The sequence below is a fragment of the Cephus cinctus genome, unplaced genomic scaffold (assembly GCF_000341935.2).
Source record: "Cephus cinctus unplaced genomic scaffold, Ccin1 Ccin1_scaffold2474, whole genome shotgun sequence".
NCBI lineage: Eukaryota > Metazoa > Arthropoda > Insecta > Hymenoptera > Cephidae > Cephus > Cephus cinctus.
In genome coordinates, this window is record NW_014334268.1 from 22,169 (window position 1) to 44,050 (window position 21,882).

The 21,882-nt window shown below is 36.0% G+C and overlaps 4 protein-coding genes across 10 annotated transcripts in view; 2 read left to right on the top strand and 2 right to left on the bottom strand.

Annotated features, from left to right (window-relative positions):
- Positions 1–251: 251 nt before the first annotated feature.
- Positions 252–2,944, bottom strand: LOC107274183 (asparagine synthetase domain-containing protein 1). Its single transcript, XM_015753017.2, has 6 exons — positions 2,812–2,944; positions 2,395–2,502; positions 2,123–2,323; positions 1,129–2,031; positions 638–1,050; positions 252–553 (listed from the first exon to the last, which is right to left on the bottom strand). Exons 2-6 carry the CDS (start codon positions 2,473–2,475, stop codon positions 379–381), a joined length of 1,773 nt encoding a protein of 590 aa, XP_015608503.1. The 5' UTR covers positions 2,476–2,502; positions 2,812–2,944; the 3' UTR covers positions 252–378.
- Positions 2,842–6,168, top strand: LOC107274185 (hydroxysteroid dehydrogenase-like protein 2). 2 transcript variants are annotated; one of them, XM_015753023.2, is made up of 8 exons: positions 2,842–3,008; positions 3,563–3,726; positions 3,831–4,044; positions 4,137–4,342; positions 4,417–4,614; positions 4,720–4,917; positions 5,015–5,143; positions 5,278–6,168. In XM_015753023.2, exons 1-8 carry the CDS (start codon positions 2,995–2,997, stop codon positions 5,388–5,390), a joined length of 1,236 nt encoding a protein of 411 aa, XP_015608509.1. In that variant the 5' UTR covers positions 2,842–2,994; the 3' UTR covers positions 5,391–6,168. The 2 variants fall into 2 exon arrangements, with proteins under 2 accessions (XP_015608509.1, XP_024947204.1); XM_025091436.1 differs by lacking the exon at positions 2,842–3,008 and having other exon boundaries at positions 3,592–3,726; positions 3,820–4,044.
- LOC107274188 (S-adenosylmethionine mitochondrial carrier protein homolog) lies at positions 5,949–7,745 on the bottom strand. Of its 2 annotated transcripts, none has more exons than XM_015753028.2 (6): positions 7,502–7,745; positions 6,959–7,115; positions 6,759–6,868; positions 6,438–6,678; positions 6,193–6,331; positions 5,949–6,126 (listed from the first exon to the last, which is right to left on the bottom strand). In XM_015753028.2, the coding sequence occupies exons 1-6, from the start codon at positions 7,559–7,561 to the stop codon at positions 5,985–5,987; spliced, it is 849 nt and encodes a 282-aa protein (XP_015608514.1). In that variant the 5' UTR covers positions 7,562–7,745; the 3' UTR covers positions 5,949–5,984. The 2 variants fall into 2 exon arrangements, with proteins under 2 accessions (XP_015608514.1, XP_015608516.1); XM_015753030.2 differs by lacking the exon at positions 7,502–7,745 and adding an exon at positions 7,329–7,483.
- A 1,881-nt stretch (positions 7,746–9,626) lies between these two features.
- LOC107274180 (A disintegrin and metalloproteinase with thrombospondin motifs 9) overlaps positions 9,627–21,882 on the top strand; it is a 65,434-nt gene continuing 53,178 nt past the window's right edge. For 3 of the 5 annotated variants that reach the window (XM_015753008.2, XM_015753005.2, XM_015753006.2), the window contains exons 1-2: positions 9,628–9,993; positions 15,396–16,457. In XM_015753008.2, the coding sequence (XP_015608494.1) occupies positions 16,166–16,457 (292 nt within the window). In that variant the 5' untranslated portion in view covers positions 9,628–9,993; positions 15,396–16,165. Of the gene's footprint in view, positions 9,994–15,395; positions 16,458–21,882 lie in introns of all 5 variants that reach the window. The other 2 variants (XM_025091437.1, XM_025091438.1) reach the window with 2 other exon arrangements.

Consider the following 21,882-nt stretch of genomic DNA (forward strand, 5'->3'; position numbering starts at 1 on the left):
TTCAGGTTTGGTCTTTCAAGGCAAACGATGCTTTAAGGCTTACTGATTGATGTTATGCAATTATTGTTACATCAGAGAATTATAATTATCTGATAAGAGTTTAATGTTTATATGTACTTATTTTTTATAATTTTATTAGAATATGTGTATTTAAGGAAATATTTAGAGTTTCTTGTCACTGCTATCATTGTTGCAATATTACATAGTATCAATTTTGTGATAACTAAAAAAATGATAACATATATGGTATATAGTAGGATATAAAGTTGTATAATTTCTTTACAAAATTTTATAAGCTTACAAAAATGTTTCATACCGCATGTTGATTTGGATTGTAATACTATTCACATATGAAGTATTTTATATATTTAAAATATTCTATAATCGTTGCGATATATCCTTGGCATTTTCTTTTCCGTTAGCTATACGAGATCCAAATTGGAAAGCCCTTTTAGGGAAATTAGCAGTTTCTTGTAATCCAATCTTACGGGCTAATAAGCGTAGCAATAACTTGTCTCCAAGACCTGCAGGCATTTTATCTGTTGGATAACATCTGTGTACACAAAAGAAGTAGTATAAAACAAATGTAAAGGCTTATAATAGTTTTAGGACCAATTCGATTTCAGTGATTACTTACCGTTCCCACGGTTTTAAGCTTTCAACATATTTTATAAAATTCTCATCCAAGTATGGCAGTCTAGATTGTCGACCATGATCAGCGACAATTCTATCATCACGACCTAAATTTCTTTCTGAAATTCTAGACAATTCCAGGTTCAATTCTTGTGTCAGAGTATCCCATCCTTTGTGTTTTAAAGTTGTTCTGTGCCTCATGTATCCACCAAACAATTCATCCGCTCCCATACCTAGTAAGAGTATTCTGCAAGGGCATTCGTATTCTGTTTCCGTTTGATACAGAATTCCTTTTCCTCTACTAGCAAACCAAACTGCGCAACCCAAACTTTCATCCAAAATAGTACAAAGTGGATAAATTAAATTACAAATTCGAGATGCACGATGCTTTCGTAATTCTTCCTGTGTGACATTCACCTGAGGAATTAAGGTTTTATTATAACAGTTGCATTTATATACAGTAAAAAAATAAATTTTTTTATTGGAGATATATACCTCAATGAAGTTCCACTTTCTTTTGGGGCAGATAGACTGTAATTCGGAAAACGTATGTCTACCAGTCTTTCTGTCAGGTACATCGTAATTGATGGAATTAGTTTGTTTTCCAGTATTCGCATTACATGGCTTTTCAAATGCTACATTGATCAGGTCAATACATTCATCCTCTGGTACATAGCTGTTGGCAATTACTGCTAAAATAGCTGAGTCTAACCCTCCAGAAAATAATATACCCACTTTTGAGTGTTTGCAACTAATAATTTCTCCATTTAGTATCAATTTTATACAATTTTTGCAGAAATTCGGTTTCTTCTTTATTCTCACTTCTACTGAATTCTTCAAAAGCTCTAGCAAATGTTTCACTCTGTGTTGTACTTTCTCATCTTGCAATAAATGTGCCATTACTTGGTTGAAATTTACTGAATCTTCAAAACTATCTAAATATTCAACATCCTTTACTTCCGGATGAAATTGTAAAGTCACAGGCTCAATTTCAGATATTATGGTGTCCGTTACATCAATATCTATGTTAATCTTTCCTTCTAAATCTTCTATAACGTCTGTAAATCGCAAATCTGGTTCTTTCCAAGGATGACAAGTGAGATTTAGTTTTGATTTACATAAATCAATTATGAAAATACCTATAGCAGGAACTTCGATAAAATCTTTGGACTGTTTATTTGCAACAGAGGACAGTAATAAAGAGTCTGTTGCATAATTCATTTTTACAAGTAAACTGTGCCTACCAATAAAGTCTCGACCGAAATATAGATGCTTACTAGATTTCTGATAATATATAAAACTGTAAGGACCCTGAACTTTTCGCAAAGTTGAAAGCACGTTATCCGTACTTTTTAAAGTATTTAAAATATTTAATGTATCACATGTATTGCCATTAGCCTGAAAGAAGTAAATACAAATTAATAATTGGTCTTATGAATTAATTTGCCAAACTCAATAATATTGTGCATTCTTCACTGTATTAACTCACTAAGGTTCCATAGAAAACATCTCCGTTCCAAAGTAATATATTGCCATTCCCATCAGTGCATGGTTGTGATATTAGATTAGTACCTTGCATCCATAAAACACTACCTACAAAATGTCCACACCATTCACTTGTAAGAGATTCAACATTTTCAATCATTTTATCCGGGCCACGTGCACTGATCAAGTCTTTGCATAGCTTCCACTGAAAGATAAAGTAAAATTATTAATTAATACAATAATACTATATAAAAAAATTTTGTTTATAGTCATTACCTCTTCAATATTTACACGACAGTTATGACAGCTGTCATTTTCAGTTTTGCAAGGTGAAACACAACAGTATATTCCACACATATCGTAAATCTAATTCCGTCTTAACGTCTAAAATAAAATTCGTAATTTCTATTGAATGTAGGTACCTACGCACGTGGTTCATTTTTTACACTTGCGCAATTAAACACTATTTTTGCTATTTTAAAACGCCATGATGAATTTTAATTGGTCGGTGCCAACATGTCAAACGATAAAAATTAATTAACGGACGTCTGTGTTTATAAACAATTAGAATTGTCAATATCAGCATTTATGGAATATCTAACGATATCGAGAAAACTATTTTTCGTTAATTGTATCAGTTCTAATGCATATTTAAAAAAATGGATGTCCCGTAAGTTCATCAATCTTGCCAACCTGTGTATCGTGGCAAAATTTTGTTCAATCTTGTTTTGCCCTTTGGAATTTGGACTGTGGAAAGTACTTAGCTGTATATAAATAAAACTTCTACTGTCATTTCTTTGGATACTGTTCGAATACCTTTAAGGAGTGCTGACCTCAAATATCATTTGTGAAAGTTCACATTTTCCACTTTGTAAAATGATCAACACAGGGTAAGAGACGTACTTTTAGAATACCGTAATGAATATTAAATTATTCTTACGATATTTTATCGGATATTATAAACGAACTTCTTTAACCCATTTGAATTGCATGGGAAAGTGAAAATACGCCCTTATCGCCAACATTTTTTGTTTTATCTTGATACCCATTAGGCGCATATATATGTGATCTGGTATAGTGGCTAGGCAAATTATACACATATATATTATGGTGATGGGCGTTAGTGATGTGAATAGGCTAACAGCAGTCATTTAGTTATCTGTTTCAACAATGCCCATGAAACTATTCAAGGTTTAAGTACTTTGCAGGTAGCTTAGATTGAAGATACTTTCACATCGACATTCTGGACACTGAGAAAGCATTGTTTCATAAAATTATGATACTTATATTTGTTTAGATCGTGCTTATTCAGTCTTATAATATCAATAGAGGATTGAACTCTTTGATGCTCCTTTAATAAAATACTTGATAGACCTAGCCTGGAACTAAATTCAAAGTTAGATTTTTGTTAAAGTACTTTGTACTTAGAAGATTGCTATTTTAGAAAACTTGCTGGCCAGACACTTTTTATTACTGGAGCTTCCAGAGGAATTGGTAAGAGTATTGCTCTAAAGGCAGCAAAGGATGGAGCTAATGTTGTTATTGCTGCAAAAACAGCAGAACCACATCCAAAATTACCTGGAACTATTTTTACAGCAGCTGAAGAAAGTGAGAACGTACTTTGAGCAAATTACTTAAGAATTATATAATTCAATTATATTTTTTATTTTTTTTTTACAAGCATCTGGATTAATTATATAGTTTTTTCATAGTTGAAAAGGCTGGGGGCAAAGCTCTGCCATGCGTAGTGGATGTAAGAGACGAAGGTCAAGTTATGTCAGCTGTACACAGTGCTGTTAAAAAGTTTGGTGGTATTGACATTCTTATCAACAATGCCAGTGCTATTTCCTTAACAGGCACTCTAAGCACTGACATGAAGAAATACGATTTAATGAATAATATCAATGCAAGAGGAACATTCCTTGTGTAACTACTTTTATTTGCTACTCTATATGCTCTCTCGATACAATTTAATCTTACATTAATGGACAATTGAAAAACTAAAAACATTCTTTTAGATCGAAAGCATGTATACCGCATTTGCTGAAAAGTTCGAATCCCCACATAGTAAATATTAGTCCACCTTTGAACCTAAAGCCATTTTGGTTCAAAAATCATGTTGCATATACAATAGCAAAGTATGGAATGTCCATGTGTGTTCTTGGAATGTCAGAAGAGTTTAAGGAGGATGGCATTGCTGTCAATGCAGTGTGGCCAAGAACTGGTAAACGAATTAATAGTTTTAGAGCTGTGTTGTGAATATTTAATCGAATTGTAATCGATACTATTAATTATTAGCTATTCATACTGCTGCAATTGAAATGCTAGCTGGCTCTGAGGCGGCTAATCACAGTCGCAAACCAGAAATCATGGCTGATGCTGTGTATGCTGTAATATGTAAGAATGCAAAATCAATTACTGGTCAGTTTTTAATTGACGAAAATATATTGAAGCAGGAAGGAATTACCGACTTCGATCAATATACTTGTAATCCAGGTAATATACGTATTACATAATATTATTTTAACCCACTAAAAAATGCACTGCTTCTGTATTGTTAAGTTGTATCTTCGAAGAGGTAAAGTTGCCAATATTTTTTAGAATCAAAGGAAAAGTTGATGCTTGACTTTTTCCTGGATCCTTTACAATCTGACAAGGCTCAGGTAGAAGATGAAAAAACTCAGGGAAAAAATAATTTAGGCGATGGGAAAGTCGCTGAAGTATTTTTCGCCATTCAATCGAACTTGAGTACTGATCTCGTTAGCAAAACTGGAGCTGTATATCAGTTCAATGTCAAAGGTAATTAATTCGATTACTCAGACTTCCTAATTACGTTTAACAAGTTTCTCTCTGTCCTCTCCTGTTTTCTTACACATTCAATGTTTTCTTCTTCTAGGAGACGAGGAAGGAACGTGGTTCCTGGATCTTAAACATGGGAAAGGGGCTCTTGGTAAAGGCGAGCCGCCTCAGCCAGCTGATGCAACACTGACTATGGATTCAAAGAATTTCTTTGCCATGTTTACTGGTGAGTTAAGATGTAAATTAATTATTTCAAAAGACTACATACAAATTCAAAAGTGTGGTCAGAGTATCGTAGGTATGAGTTATTAGTTTTAGTCATTTTTCTATGAAAAATAATGTGCATGTATTATTACTTAGGTAAATTGAAACCTGCCACTGCATTTATGATGGGAAAGCTGAAAATTTCTGGAAACCTTCAAATGGCAATGAAGCTGGAAAAACTAATGGTTAGTTTAAAATCAAAACTTTAATGAAATTGAATGCGCGCACTTTCATGTTAAAGTCTGAGGTTACGAATGGTCTCGAGATTTATCGACGCACCACTGATCTCTGTTATTGCTACAGAACTTCTTTCAACGGTAGATGAAAAACAATACAATTCAGTGAATCTGTGATTGTGATTTAGTATCCCTGGCTTATTTAGAGTTATTTGAAATAACATTGCACTACATGGTGTCCTCATTGTCGTATGCCAATGGCTACGATTTTACTGGAGCAAAACAAAAGGTAAAATACATGGAGTTGATAACTACAGTTTATTGCTCTATAAATGTATAACACGCGTATGGACAGGTAGAAAATGAGTATACGTAAAACAGAAAGGAGAGGGAAATCAAGATATATTTTTCTAATGTTTTATATATTGTGAAAAAATGTTATAGTAATTGTAATTTATAATTACAGCAAAAAGAACAATTTTATACATAGAAAGGAAGAAATATTTATATCTGTTTCTATGGTCATCTATTGTTTACTGTTAAAATTGGTCTCTTGTTAAGATAAAATAACAATACACTTGTACAGTCAGTTACAGTTGGAGAATTTTTGCCTATCGACCTTATCTATCACTGCCTATGATCCTCATATGAAATTGTTCTTGTTGGAAATATTAATTTTGCGATGACCATTGAGTGTTCGTACACACCAAAAAATATGAAACCTCCTATTATGATCCATGTCACCCTTGGAACAATCCCAGCAAACAAGCTAAAATATAATATAACGATTTATATAGTCGATACAGTTAAACTAGAATTTATCTGAAAATATTACCCTCGCATTCCATGCTCCTTGTACACTACTTGAAGCATATGGAAAATTCTAAGTTCTGACGCACAGGCTGTGCTACTGGATAACATTATTCTTGTTTTTGCAACATCCAAAGGTGTTGTGGCTGCAGCAGAAATTCCACCTAGCAAAATTCTTTTATTAGGTTCAATGTGAAATGGAAAGAAATCTTAAAATGTTTGACATTCAAACGGTAGTAGGACATTGTAATATATTACAATGGGAATTACCTGCTATAGCTCCGCAAAGAGCACTTTCTGTAGGCTTTATTTCCCTATTACTGTAACGTGCCCAAATTTTTTTAAAATACTCCCAAATTGGAAATTGAAGCAGACTGAAAGGCATGTCTCGTAATACCGTACTCCAATAACCACGATAAAGCATTCTGATTCCAAGTTTTCCTTTCTCTAGAATTAATGCCTGCTTTCTTTGTTTCTTTACTTCCACTGGTACCCTCACCAAGCAGGCTACCTTTTCATTTCAATATATCTTCAGTGGAAGAATATTCATTTGATTAAATTATCGGTAACATGCCATTTTAATGTAATTACCAATTCCGCAAGGGAAGCAGCACCCATGTGAATGAATGAATGATATTTCTCTGAAATCCTAGGCTGAAGCATTGCTTTAACACTATCATATGTCATAAAAAACAGGGCAGCTAAAACAAAAGTTATTTGACTATTCGATCAATAAGAATACGCAATATTAAATGAATCTAATAAAATTATATAAATTTGATTAATCAAACCTGTTGGTGCAGCACCTATTAAAACTGGACCAATGCCATTATAAAGTCCTTTAAATCCACCTGATTTAAGAAAACCCTTTTCACTTTGGAGTCGTGTTTTCAATGTATCTAGTGGAAATAGCGCAGAATCCACAAATGTTCCTGCCATGCCCCCTGACTGAATAATGAAATATATCCTTTTATCTTCAAATACTTTATAAATATTAGTAAGAAACTCATTTATTGAATTGATATTGCAAGAGGTTCTAAGATTAATACAAGTAATTTTGTATTTCCTTCGTATAGATACAAACAATCATATTTCATGCTTTAATACATTTATTAAGTTGATTGACAAGCTTAACGATAAATGAAAATTAATCATTCATACTTCAATCTTTCATATAGCGTCAACATTTCTACAAAATTATAAATAAATGTCTCCTCTATAAGTTAATATTACTGAATTAAGATCTCATAGAACTAATAATCGCCCTCTAAACCTTAGTTATGTCCCTATTTAACCTTAGTTAAATACACGAAACAATCTTGACTGACACTTACTATCAGTGAAGTAAGAAACACATTTTTTGTGTTTATAATTTTTTCTTTTTCCTCAAGCATTGCTATTAATTGTTCATTTCACAAATTAAAACTTATCAAACAACGTTAGAAAACCAAACAGTCCCTCGTGCAAATAACCGACTGAGGTTTAAATACCAATTTATCAGCAGTTGGACATACAGCATAGTATAAAAGTTTAGCTGTCTTCAGGTGCATTCACTAAAAAACATATTTTTCGTTTCTGGTATTTATTCATAAAAGGCAAATCTATTCTTAAAAGTAGTTATGTATAAATACTTATAGTAAAACTTCCAGTAATTAAGTATTAATAGTATAAAACAATAGAATTAAAGATACTGAAAATCTGATAATGAGAATAGCACGGTAATTATTTGAAGATAAATTCAAAATGATTAGTATATACTTTGAGAAAAATTGGGGAGCTGTTCCATGCGAGTAGAATGTAGGTGTAAGTTATAATTCCAGTTGTAGTGCAACAAAAATTGAGGTGCTACAGGGGTGTCAGCTCCAGCATCGCACTTTTTTAAAATCTCTTAAAAACGCTTCAACAATAGGCTTTTTCAATAGTTCTGCTACGTAACATCGGTAAAATACCTATTAAGAATACTAGTCACACCATACACTTCAGTGCAGGTATGCATAAGGAGCTGACTTTCAGCGTTGTTTTCAGATGTGTTTCAAAAGTAGCGTTCTGCATCTCCCTACACATCTCTGATATATACTTTCGTTATAAGTGCTGCCTCCTTAAGCGGCAAATTTTCGAATTACACAGTTATTTCAAATGGTAACTTCAACGGCAAGAATGGTAATACTTTTTATCATTAATGGTATCGACGAGCACGAATGGTAACGAAGAAGTATCCTGTTACGAAAATCAGAAATAGATTTTTATAGAATTTTTTCCTGAGCGGAGTCGAGAGTACAGTGTATAAAATTAGCAATGATTTTGATTGCACTTTGGCAATGATTGACGAGTAATTCAATGAAGCATCCTATCTGAAAATTCGGATATTGAATTTAACACAAGTAAAAATTTTTAAATTTTATTTCTCATTTAATCTTCATTTAATTTTTATGAAAGCAGTATCGAAAGTCATGGCTTAAAATGTTTCGGGATTTCGTTTTACAAAATACACTCGTCTACGTAAGATGCCCACGTAATATTTTGAGTGCGGGATATGTACAGGGTGTTTCAAAAGACATTTAAAAAATATTTATTTTGCTTCAGTATTTACTTACAATATCAATATCAATACTCATTACTCTTATTACCAAGTACATGGTTTTCCGAGTTAATTTGAAAATATTAATGAAGAATGAAAAAAAAGGAGAAAGTCAATAAAACAATAACAATGGCCAAAGAAAGCGTCGACGATCTCATATTAAGAACAGGTGCGCCAATTAATCAGAAGAAGATAAAATTAAAAAAAAAACCAGTACAATTCACACCACTGTGCAATCCAAAGAGCGTATTGTGATTCTCAAAAGATAACAATTTCCTGTTAAACACAGGTGCATCAACACTAAAAAAAAACAGACACGTACTTAGTAAATGAAAAAAAAAAAATAAAGAACAAAATTCTTACAAAAAGAATTACAGAGAGCCATTCTCATTCGTAACCACACTGTGCTATCCTATTATAAAAAACAGCTCCTACAAAAAAAAAAAATGAATACAATACCACTCCGTGCCTTACAATCAATTCAAAAATCAAAATCTACCTTTGCCAAATGAAATTTTAACTCAAAGAACGCTACAAAAATTTCTCACTATCCACAAGTCTGATTCGACAACTTTTTGAAAATTCAAAAATCCATAGGCCTGCGTCCCAACCCCAATATGTCTTTAAAAATTAAAATTTGGTCCAAACCAATCATCTACACGTATATATGTATGTTTATGCATGGTATCCGTATATATATATATATATATTAAATACCTATAGTCAAGATCTTTCCCATATAATAATAAATATATATACGCATATATATATTCCTAGTCTCTGTATCTCTGTAGCTCATAGTCAGGCATACTGATTGCTTGACTGCCTGACTGACTGCCTGACTCGATACAGAGGATCCGCGGTTCGCCAGAGTTCAGCCGTTCAAGCAACGTTCAGTCGGCGCGTACGAGCGGAGCGAGCCGGTCGTCTCCACAGAGGGTCCTCAATTATCCGTTTCCCCATAAAAACATATTATCAGTCTCGTTTCGCCGTGAGAAGAGAGAAAAAAAATAATTTTTGTTTTCCAAAAATACAGTGCACTGTATATTTTCAAAAATATCGAGTCCCTCCACGTTTACGTTCTGCTCCGCTTGTTCTGTATATCGGCGCGTACCGGTCCTCGCGTGAGAAAATCAAGTAGTGAGTTTGTGAGAATTTTTTTTTTTTCTAATTTTTGCAAAACCAATAACAGTGCCAATTCACAATCTTCACATCTCCAACTGGGATATAATTACCAGCAGTCCAGAGGTACGTTTTCATAGTTTTAGGCAGCATGCGTTGGGCTTAAAGTTTTTGGAAAAGAAAAAACGCCGGATTTTTGAAATTTTTCTTTCAATTTTATTATTTTTCACATTTTTTAATATACCTTGCCACTCACGAGGTTCTCAACGCTGTTTCTCTATGTTGTCACGAGGCAGGGACCCACGTGGATTTATAAAGTCATAATTTTCTTTGGTACTGCGATGCTCAATTGTTGACTTAAAATTTGAGAATAATTAGAGTAAAACGTTATTTATAATTAATTCAATTTTTCTGTCATCCTCACAAAAACGAGTCATTGTGATATCTATCGTATCTCATTCATCACAACCATTAAGGGGATGAAATGCAGGAATGCGATGGACACGAAAAAAAAAAAACCAAAATCGCTGACTCGGAAGATCATTCTCTCGATAACCAAAAAAAAAAGGGAAACCCGTCAAATCATCATAGATGCATCGATATATTTTTTTTTTGAAAATCAAGAAAGTCCATACCGACCTAACGCACACAATTTACTATGTTAAATTATAGAAAAGAATTTTCAAAAATCTCTCCTCCACCTTTTTTGAATTGAGGTAACTCAAAAAAATTATTTAATTTTTCATTTACTTTTCCTTGTCAAATCATTACGTCTACCGGTCGTTTCACTAACCTTATAAGAGTTCGTTAACTCGTTCTGCCAATGCCTGAAGTTTGCCGGAATACACGAGAACAAATACCAGTGCGTCTACGCCAAGGCACGTATTACTTGCACATATGTGCGTATTTTATATATTGGTAGTGGGTATGTATACATAGCTAGGAACATATGTTAGGTCTTGTTAGATAGTTAGGTAGGTAGACTGTGTACCTAGAGGACCATTCAAAGGTTACTGGTCACTCTACCCTAGCCCGAGGATACCTAACGGAACCCGATAATTTAACAGACAGTTTAATTTGAGAAGGTGAAAAAAATTTTTGAACCACCCTGTACAATAGTATATACAGGGTCGTTCAGAAGCAGCGTTACTACCTGATTCCAAAGTTACTACTGAAATCTGGTGGCTCTACAAATAGACGGGTTAATTTCAGACAGTGACAATTTTCTGAATCACTCTGTATATTGGTACAACAGTGTTATTACACGTGTATACATGCTCGTTCAAAAGTACTTTGCTGTCTTAAAAATAATATCTATACGTGTAAATTGAATTATAAACGGATTAATTTTAGTCGGCACGGTACTTTTGAACGGACCTGTATACCATACACGTATATCTCTTAATGTATCATTCATTGCTATACTGCGCTCTCGTACAGTGTAATTCAGGTTTGCTTTCGTTTGACACAATTTCACGAAACTCTGGAGTAAATCGCACTAATTTGCGAGCGTCCTTAATTTTTCGAGAAATTCCAGAGCGTCTCGACGCCCCTTGGCGTCTGGCGTATGACACGCATATATAGAAGCCAGTTATTATATTCGAAGGAATAATTTTTCTCTCATACGTGTAGGCCATTTTTTTTTCGTGTTTCCTAGTAATATTAACGAGTATTAAAAAAAAGTGAAAAAAAAAGATTTTGAAAAAAAATATTGTGGGCCGACTTTCGATTTATCGATAGACGCTAAAGATACGACATGGATTGCAGGATAATTATGTGACAGCTATCCCTTATAAGGCGTCGCGTTACTGCGATGACCTTGTGACCCCACTCGTCGCTATCATGCCACTGATTGTGCTTCTTTTTCGGTTCGATCCACTTTTGAGATTCCTCTTGTCACGAGGGTCTTCGGATTGGCAACTATTCTAGCCATTGCTTGGATCAGTGCTGAATTCGTTATTATTTAATTTATCGTTAGACTGTTCGTTAGTGGAAAGACGGCTTGGAATATTATGATTGGGTGAATCAAAAAAAAAAAAATATATATATATATATATTGCGCAAAGTCAATCGAGTCTATTGATGATGCTATTGCTGAGTATTGATGATGCTGTTTATTGATGGATCAAGTGCATCATTGAGATGTTAATTAATATAGAATTTAATGATACTGTGCTAACTGATATAATTCAGTACGGAAATATTGAGGGCCATGATGAAAATGATTATTCAATGGGAAATACTTGTGGGTATATCAGTGATATATCGAATTAATGATATGTATGTTATATCGTGGAAAAATAATGAAAAAATAATTTTGAGGGAAAATTATTATTGGCAGGGAATACGATATTTGTATATCAGTGATATATTGATTAATATTGAATTAACGATACTACGTGATACGCGATTAGAAAATATTTAATGAAATATTTTTAAAAATTATCAACGTAAATTACTGATAAAAAGCTCGAGAGCAATGGATGATACAAGGGACAAGAATTTTTATCACGAAAGTGTATCGTATTGAGGTGAGGATTAATGTAGTGATAGCGTTATCAGTTGGAGTCCTGTCGAGGGATGCTGAACGTGGTCCATGTTAGAGAATTGGAAGCTGAAGATCTTTCACTTATTATTATTGTTATTCAGGGAGATTGATTTTAATCTCTGTAACGAAGGTTGTGCTGGGAATAATACGGTGGGATTTTTATTTATTTATTTTTGAAAAAATAATTTATCGATAATAGCGATAAGGAATGACGGCGTCGATATCTCGAAATTATGAATTCTCAGCGATCCATCGTTTTAATGATGAATTCTAAGCGACGTGCGCGATAACATTTGATATATTGATGAGAGTCGCGGGATCCGGGATTGCAATTAAAAATATAATTGACATGCATGCAAGATAAATTACACATTGTGTATATAATACTGTTGACCGAAGATTGCAGAATATATTTGCGGATTTATAAAAAATTGTTTTTTTTTTTTTTATCAAAATTGTAATCATTGTAAATGATTGTACAGATTTATTGTACGCACGTGGATTATTGAAATTATTTTTTTTTATATTAATCACACCGTATGTACTTATACAGTATATACAGGTATAAGATATGTATTTGTCAGGCAGATAAGATTTTGAAAAAGAATTATTTAAATCCGATAACCGGAAGTTACTCGAAAATTCGTTAAGGTCGTTGTATCCAAATCTTCTTTTTTTTTGATATTCAATTTATTCAAATTTGATTATCTCATCGTCCACCTGCTACCAATTCCCACCTACACGCTCTGTTCCGCATGGGCGTGAAGATTTTTTTTTCATTTAATCAATACCCATATATGATATCGAATAAATTGATCCCAAAAGAAGAAACACTGTCATTCCAGTCAACAAGTGATCTGTCAACTGTCATTAGATGACACTAAAATAATTTCGTAACGACGAGATTTCGAGCAATCGTTGATAAAAGAATTTCATTTAATTACAAACGAATTTTACCAGCGTCGCCGTTACGGAGTCGAAAAATTGGCGCGTTTGTAATGATAAAAGAAAATTCATCAAAATCTGATAACGAATCTAACGCGTCAAGGTCTACGGTACGACGCTCAACAGGTACACAGCATCACGAGCGTCACGACGCATAGTCAGGGAGGCGTCGATCTCTTCCGTGACGAAGATTCGAGATGAGTCAAATTAAACAAATAAATCTCACCACCAATTTATTATACAAACACTATAAATAATAGAATTTTATACACACTCAAAATTAATTATTTAATTAACAGCAATTAAACATTCAATGGCATTTTAATATTTTTCATAGAGACTGTTAAAAAATTATTTCCACGTACCGGGTGACTCAGCCCGAACGCACTATTTGAGATTAACGAGTAAATTTGATACTTGTGGTGAAACCATGTTTGGATTTGGGCTGAATAATCCAATATATATATATATATATATATATACCCTATTATTATTTATTTTCCGTATGGTATACATTCATTGTAGTATTCATAGCGTACAGAGAGTGTAGGAGTTACGTAACACGTACTATAGCAAAAGGGAAGATCGACTTTGCCCGGATCGATTGGATCGGCCGATCGACAGATTAATCGCGTATGGACGTTACGCGGCGAGAATAGGTTGACCTAGACCTCGAGTGACTCCGAGGTCGGCAGCCTCGCGCCGCGACGACCGCGCCGCGACGGCCGCGTCCATATTTCACTCGGCAGCCTTGCTTCGGCCGCGCGGCTCCTGAACTTTGCCGAACATTTTACTCGCTTTCATTTAATTCCTAATCTCTTGCACGCTCCTCGCTCGCTTACGAGGATACGATTTTTGTTCTTACTATATTCGTTTTGTTAATTTTCAAATTCGACAAAAAAATTTTACGCGCTTGTCGAACTCTAAGTTGTGGAAACCGATATGGAAAAAAATTTTTTTTTTTTTTTGAAATTTGCAATGTCCCAGGGTGGCAACAGCGATCGCACTGTAGCTGTTTTGTTGATAGCGATAATGATGTATGATAACGCTAGTATGTGGCATAATGACTTTTAAATTATATTGACTGACGGTAAAGGATGGAAAAGACCTATTTTATTATGCAACGAGAATTTATCTTTTTCTTTTTAATAGTATTCACCAGATTTATCTCGAGATGGAGTATGTATATGATTCATTGGGTATATCATCATTTACGTAGAGTAATTATATTTGCAAACTGCTGATACGTCGGGTTTATCCGAAGTATGCAGTAAATCACGGTGTCGCGTGTTTCCGTGGGAAGATGTAAAAAAAATTTTTGGCAAAATTTTAATAGTTGCCGACCTTTCGTGTTGAGACGATGGAACAAAAATGTTTATACTTTCATATAATATGTGATTTTTTTTTTTTTTTTTTTTAAATAACGTTTCAGCGAGTTTGATTGACGTTTTGAGAATTTCACGTCTGTAGATCCGCGTGAATCATTTCTTCGGGCGAACCTCATTTGAAATTACATAAATTCCCGCGTCACGGTATAAATTTGGACGCCGTTAGTTTCTCTTTCTTCCGTATTTATTTCTTCGCCTGATAAATTCGTGCGAGTCCGAAAGACGTGAGCGCGCGATGTATCGGCTGGGTAAAATGGTTGTGTCATAAAATGGGACTGATAAAGACGAACGCTGATCTAAATGACAATGAAACAAAAAACTGAATAGTAGTCGTAGTCCCAAAAACAATAACGCCCCAAGTGTCTCGCGATAACTCGTATCGCTTAAATCAATAATGATAAAATAGAAATTTGTATGGTATACGAGTTCAGCTTTTCTTGGAGTGACACGTTGACACTGTCAATGACCTCGTTGGCGCGTTACGACGATTTGATAACGTATTTAAGCAAGAGAAAAGAGAGAGAGAGACGTAAGTAAAAAGAGAAAGAAAAAAAGGGATAGAAATAATAATAATTCTAATAATAATAAGAAATGCTCACCTCACGGAGCACGTTTTTATAATATTGTTTTTCTCTTCTATGTTGCAGATCGGCACGAGAGTTTACCTGCGCGAGCACAAGGCGGGAAATTCAAATTCAAACAAAGGTGGAGAATATCGCGCTTGCGTTCTCAGTGGGGCTCGGTGTTGCCATCTGGATTGAGAGGACAGATAGAAAAATTGTTAATTTTGTTTCTAACGATCAATCTGATTTGGATTGTAGATCTCGAGGATCGGTCTTCGAATCGATCGATCTGTCAATCGACAGTATCGATAATGGGGATTGTGATTGACATTGATTTTACGAGCTCTCTCAAATAGTCTATATGAGAATTGTCCAGTATATATGTATATATGTATTGGATGATACGATAAACAATCACTGCCATAGAACGTGGATTATAAATAGTCGATGGATCGTTGATGATCGTATAATCGAATGTGTCCGATAATCGATCGATAAATCGATAGCGTCATTTATAGTGTGTGCTTAATAACGATCGACAATGATCAGGCATATAGTGTCTCGGTGTGAATGAAGGGATACAATTTTTTTTTCCTTTTGATTCTTATCAGTTTTACCGTGATTAATCGCGTTTATTGATCTGTCGAAAGTAGCCGCGAGATTCGAATTAAATTAAAGAAATTCTTCTTTACCGACAGAGGCACTTTAACATTCAGAATTACTAGAGGGAAAAGAGGAAAATTGAATTTCGACATTAATTTCACGTCGTCAAAGTCATCATCGATGATACGGACGGTTTAACGAAAATTACGACGAAAAACGAGTGTTCGCGTGTTCCGAAAGACAATTGAAAAATGTCGAACCTTTCGACACGCGCCGTGACGTTTGCTGCCGGCCTCGCGATTATACTTCTTGTTATTCTCCTTGCGATACTGTGGACCGGGGTGCGCAACGGAAGTGTGACAAATCCTGTGAAATATCGGCACAATGACAGCAAAACCAATTTTCATTACGGACACGATCAATTGGATGATTCGTCGGGCCGAACTACAGATGGCGCGCGGATCGTCAGACCCACGACGCTCGAGGCGCCATCTACCACGACGGAATCAAATTGGAAGGAGAAAATCGTTACGACTGCCAATGGTGAGTTTTTCTTTTTTTTTTTAACTATCTTTTTGATATTTTGTCGTTGTTTAACTCGAAGTTAAATTAGGTAAGGCATACTATTTTGTTCTACATGGATCCCCATATACTTGTACTTTGACGGAATAAAATTAAGCCTGTTATCCCTATCGCGAAGGAACTAACTCGGCACTGAACGCCACAGAGATAAATTATCCAAGTGCTGTAATAAATTCGTGTTTAAGGGTGCTACGTATACGTTCACATGTAACGACTTGTCGCGGCGATACAGCCGATAGTTTCTGTAGTTACCTTTGATATATGCGCATTCATGTCCGCGGTGCCACTTCGAAAGACGTAAAATTCTTTGGTATTAAAAAAATAGTATTGGAATTTGTTTCAACAGACTATGAAAATTAATTCAGTGTCGTACGAGATTTTGTTTATTATCGTAATAAATTAGTATGCCCGGAATTGCAATTTTTAAAATTTAATTACGCCGTAATATTTTGAATCGGACTTTGAAAAAATTTTTCAATATTTCACATGCACGACGGTACAACTGTCATTGTCGTTTATACCATCATCATCAAAAAGGCCTATGCCCTCGTTATTGTACGAGCGAAGTACCTGCAATATTTTCATTTAATTACTGTCAAGATAATATTTCGGCCGAGGCCACGAGATGACGATAGCCAGACACTTATCATTTGTCATAAGTGCGTAATATTTCGCATTAGGCGATTTTTACAAGAGACAGACGCACCAAAAATTGCGCATGGGATGTCAAAAAAAAAAAGTGTATCATCATCACAAATCACAGAGTACCAATTCTTTCTTCCTCATAAAAATCAGCAATAATTAATTTTGAAAAAAAAATCATGGATGTGCATACTATTGCCTTCGGTGAAAACTGGCAATGAATATCGATGAGCTCACAAGGAGAATCGATCAACAATTAGATGAACGGGATCCTGGTTTCTCTCGAGTCGATCGATTAACTGCCAATAGATATTCGAAAGCAATCTGGCCAAGGTTTGAATAGAGGTTATCGACCGTCGCAACATTAGATTCGATTGGACCCGTAGAAAATCTAGCCTAAATTCTAACCTATAGGTCTGTTATGTTCAAACGAGAGAAAGAGACTCCAGTCGTTGGTTATTTGAGATAACAGTGTAATAAAGTCGTTAATACAGCAAAATGTCACGAGTGGGTCTAGGCGGTACGAACGTCCTTGTAAGGCCGCTGCTGCAAAGTACACAATATAGTAATAGACGTACGTAGAACGCTGAGTCTGAAAACAGTAGCAGACCGACCGAAGCGCCATCTACGAAAAGCCGCGTTTTCATGATTACCGTACTACGACCAGAAAACAGTCCGTAGCGAGGATCGTGACTGCGTTAAAAAATTTGCAACGAGCAATTTTGAATTTCGCGGGCTTTGTCGTAAACGTGTTCCTAAATACACAGAACAAAGCGATGTCTCCACTTAGCACAGTTATTACGTATAGCTGATTCGCATTACAATGTACCACGGGGGTCCGATCGGTAAGTCGAACACGTGCGTTTCCGATTTCTCTGTAAAAGAAAGATTTTTTTTTCAAAAACGTTTTAAAAAAAATCCAACCAACCAAACTTCGTAATAACGAAGAAGAAAGTGCGTGGCGGGCAGGTTCGGATTTCTGCGAGACGAAGCAGAAACAAGGATCACGTGTTGTCGTACGACTAGTTGGCTGCCGTTGCGAGAAATCTTGTCTTGGTGTTGGTGTTTTTTTTTTTTTTTTTTTTTTTTTCCCCGATATATATACTGATGCACTTTTTATTGATGTTAAAAATTTATATTTTACGTTAAACGAGAAATTTGATGTATTTTGTTTAGCCCGTTAAAATTTGGGTACGACTGTCGGTTGCTCGAACGAGAAAAAAAAAAAGGTGAAGGAACTAAAAAACGAAGTCGTGGCACTAAAACATGAAAACGCCTTCCGGCGAAGGAGACTCTCGAGTGCCTCTCGAATAGACCGCGTGGCGTCAGTTTTCAAATCGGGAAACAGCCGATCTAACCAATACGCATGCCGAGGGCTGGCGATCAAATACGTTTGAGGTATCCTGCTCTCACGCATTCTCGTGCCTCTTACTCATGCTCGTACTAGCGCTCGTATTTAACGAGCTTCCTCAAACACTCGAGACGAGAAACGCTCAGCACCTGGCATACGGTACAGTAGAAGGTCGCATGGTTAGTCAAAGGTTAAGAAAGAAAAAGCTGAGAGGGAGTTTTTTTTTCATTACTTAAAAAAATGAATTTAGTGCACGGACTCTCGCGTCATTTTAGCGTTACGATGTATCTACGAGAAAAAAAAAAAAAAAACCGAACGATACCAAAATACCTTTATGGTCGTTCCTAATAAATATTAATCTCGGCTGAAAATCCATAGGGAAGTTTTTCGAAATTACTAGCTAGACCTTGTGACGTAAAAAATGTTTTTTTTAGATTTTATTGAAAGTTGTCTGACCCCGTGTCGGCCTTTAAATATTCGCATTGCTCTCTCTCACTCTCCCATCTTCATCTCCTAGTATGCAGATGGACGCTTATCCGTCGATCTCGAGATTTCCGAAGGTTTTATTGGAGGTTTTGTGGGTAGTGATTTAACCTAACCTGTACTCAATATTCTTACGTAACATTTAGTAGCGAAATGGCAAACGTCTCGAAGCTTCTCGATTCGTCGTTCGGGTTCAGAAAATTGATATGATATAATCGAATATCTTTCTCTGCTAGCTCGTTCGTTCCGTTCAGTCCCCCAAGCGGTCGACTACGCGAGTCAAGAAGCTTTGCACGCCACCCAGGCGACCTTGGCTTCCGGCCACGATCGGGTCGACTCACGAGACTCGTACGCGCATGCCTACGTACCTGCGTACAGGTTACGTAGAAAATGAAGGTGGGTAGTCGAGTACGTGAACGGTATGGTAGATGGATAATGACTGTCTGTGTATATCTATATAAGTACACGGTTAACGTTGCATCGCGTAGAAAAATATGTTAATGGAAAAGATCGTTAGAAAATTCGATTTGAATCGTGTCGTAACCGTCGCTGCAGCTACGCTAGTCGATTGGCACGAGCTTGTGCGAGTCGCTTGTTCGATCGAAGCTCCACCTGGATAAGATGTCTCGTAGACATTGGCGAATTCCCGGCGGGAACCGGTTTCTCGATTCGAACGTCGGAAATGAGATATTCGTGACCGGAAGATGCGTAAATTTAATTGAATAATTTTTTACACACTTATTTTTTTTAAGGGTTATTTATACTTTTTAGGTAGTTAATGACGGACATTTAGTTCGTTGTATATTATATTTTATACTTGTAGGTCCGTTTTTCATTTTTATTTTCTGGCTGCTGATAAGGGGTCTCGTTAACCTGGATTGTTTATTGTAAATTATTTAATTTATATATACGTGTATTTTTTTATTTTTCTCCATGCTAGACGGGGTCGGTTGACTTGTTGATGCGAAACGAAAAAGTAAGGAGGGAAACAGGTGTGAGTCTTATGGAAGTCATCGACAGTCGGACTGTCACTTATACGGATATCGTGTATCTCGTAAAATAAACGACGCTGCCGCGCGAAGATCAGTTTTCATTGGTTTCTTGTCGTTAAAAAAAAATTTATTAGCGTAGATTTTTTTTTCTCAAAACCGCTAGTTGACTTAAGTTTATTTTACTTCTGTGACAAAAAAAAAGAGTTTTGTTCTCTAACCTATATTGACCGTTGGCAGACGCCATGTTGTAACGTTTTTCAATGGAGCGATGCTACATAATGATGGCTTGCTTTAAGTGGAACGATATTGTATGCTAATAAACGGGCACGAACTGTGCGCAGTGTCTTGTGGGTAGAAAAAGATAATTTCGCAATTTCAACCACACGTGCGTCTTCGCTACGGCATAAACTGCATGCTTCGAATAGATATACCATCGACCGTACGAACTTGATTAGAAATTATTTCCTTTCCCAGAAATGAAAAGCGCGTCGTAAACAAGGTTTGAGAATCGTGTACGTAAAATGGCGACAGAAAAAAAAGAGCTTGTCAGCGCATTGAGCCAAGTTCTCGAACGGCCGTTGGATGATAAATGAAGGGCGACGTTTATGCGATTCGGTCGGTAATGCAGAGCGTCGCTTTACAGTCGACTCGATTCGCGCGCCCCAGGAGTCACGGAATCTTTTTTTTCCTACGTATCTCATTTCTTACGCTGTATTTTGCGACCTCGTACTGGTATAATCGTAGAGGGGACATATATTCACTGTATGTCCTCAGTAATGTATCGACTAACGCGGATATTAGCCTAAATTATAATTATTAATGATGCGAATCTCCTGTCCACCTACTCACAGCGTTATTACGAGCTGGCAAAGTACTACAGCCAATATGGCGACGATTGTAGCCAATGCTCGTATACAAAGTCTTGTCTACTAAAGGATCCGGTCGAAGAACCCAGTGCCTGGATTAAATTGCATTTCGTAGTACGGTAGACTGTCAAGTAAATAGAAATTTTTGACTTTGTTTTGCGCGTTCGGAAAGGCATACGTATAGATAAGAAGAAGAAATTATCGACGGGGTAGATTAATTTGACGTGATAGCGAGAACAAAGGAATCTGGAATAATGGGGAGTGAAAATTGTCCGAAGTTCTTCGACTGGCAATAAAATGTTTTATCTCGACGGCAGCGTGCTGGACGTTGACTGTTTTACGTCACAGACCTCTTTGTTCGTCAATATGGAAAAACAGTGCTAGCGGCGATACGCAGACCTTGTGGAATCTCGTGGGAGACATTTTTTTCTTTCTTCTCGTAGTCTACGTCCTTTAGTCGAGCCTTTTTATTGCGCATGCGCAAGTGCCCTATGCGCGACTAACGGTTAAAACCTGAACGCGACTTTAACGCACTCTGTTATATTTATGAGCTTTCATTCTTGTAACTCTTCATAGATCTCGCGTAAATTACATTGCGAAGATATTTTGCGTTTGCCTTCCTGCTTTTACGTGTCGTTTACCTCGAAAGCTTTTGCGCATGCGCAGCAGACCGGTACGCGGTGCGCATACGCAGTTGCTACGCGTAGTTCGTGACAGGTGGCGCTGACTGCGTAAAGCCTAATTCAGCTTTGCCTTTCGTCGACTGTAATGCAGTTTCGTAATTTATCTTGACAATCGATGCGGTATCTTTTAATGGGACTTGTTTTTTTTTTCTTAACGATTCTAACAATTATCAGACACCTTACCGATAAAATCATAGTCGACTCTAGTTCCCACTTGCGAATCCTTGGCCACCTTCACTTCTCGCATGCAACCGGTGAAAGCTCCTGAGCATCGACTAATACCCTGGCAACGTTTCGCCGCCCACGATTACGCCGACACTAATTATTACGCAGTCGACATGAGAATCTGGCATCGATACGCCACACATC

Excerpts from the sequence above, each read along its gene's own strand:
- LOC107274183 (XM_015753017.2), bottom strand. The coding sequence starts at position 2,475 with ATGTGTGGAATATACTGTTGTGTTTCACCTTGCAAAACTGAAAATGAC. Across the intron at positions 2,032-2,122 it reads ATGTTTTCTATGGAACCTTA|GCTAATGGCAATACATGTGA; the intron begins GTGAGTTAATAC and ends TACTTCTTTCAG. Across the intron at positions 554-637 it reads AGCTTAAAACCGTGGGAACG|ATGTTATCCAACAGATAAAA; the intron begins GTAAGTAATCAC and ends TTGTGTACACAG.
- LOC107274188 (XM_015753028.2), bottom strand. The coding sequence starts at position 7,561 with ATGCTTGAGGAAAAAGAAAAAATTATAAACACAAAAAATGTGTTTCTT. Across the intron at positions 7,116-7,501 it reads TGTTTCTTACTTCACTGATA|TCAGGGGGCATGGCAGGAAC; the intron begins GTAAGTGTCAGT and ends TTCATTATTCAG. Across the intron at positions 6,869-6,958 it reads AATAGGTGCTGCACCAACAG|CTGCCCTGTTTTTTATGACA; the intron begins GTTTGATTAATC and ends CTTTTGTTTTAG.
- LOC107274185 (XM_015753023.2), top strand. Across the intron at positions 4,045-4,136 it reads GCAAGAGGAACATTCCTTGT|ATCGAAAGCATGTATACCGC; the intron begins GTAACTACTTTT and ends ACATTCTTTTAG. Across the intron at positions 5,144-5,277 it reads TTTCTTTGCCATGTTTACTG|GTAAATTGAAACCTGCCACT; the intron begins GTGAGTTAAGAT and ends ATTATTACTTAG.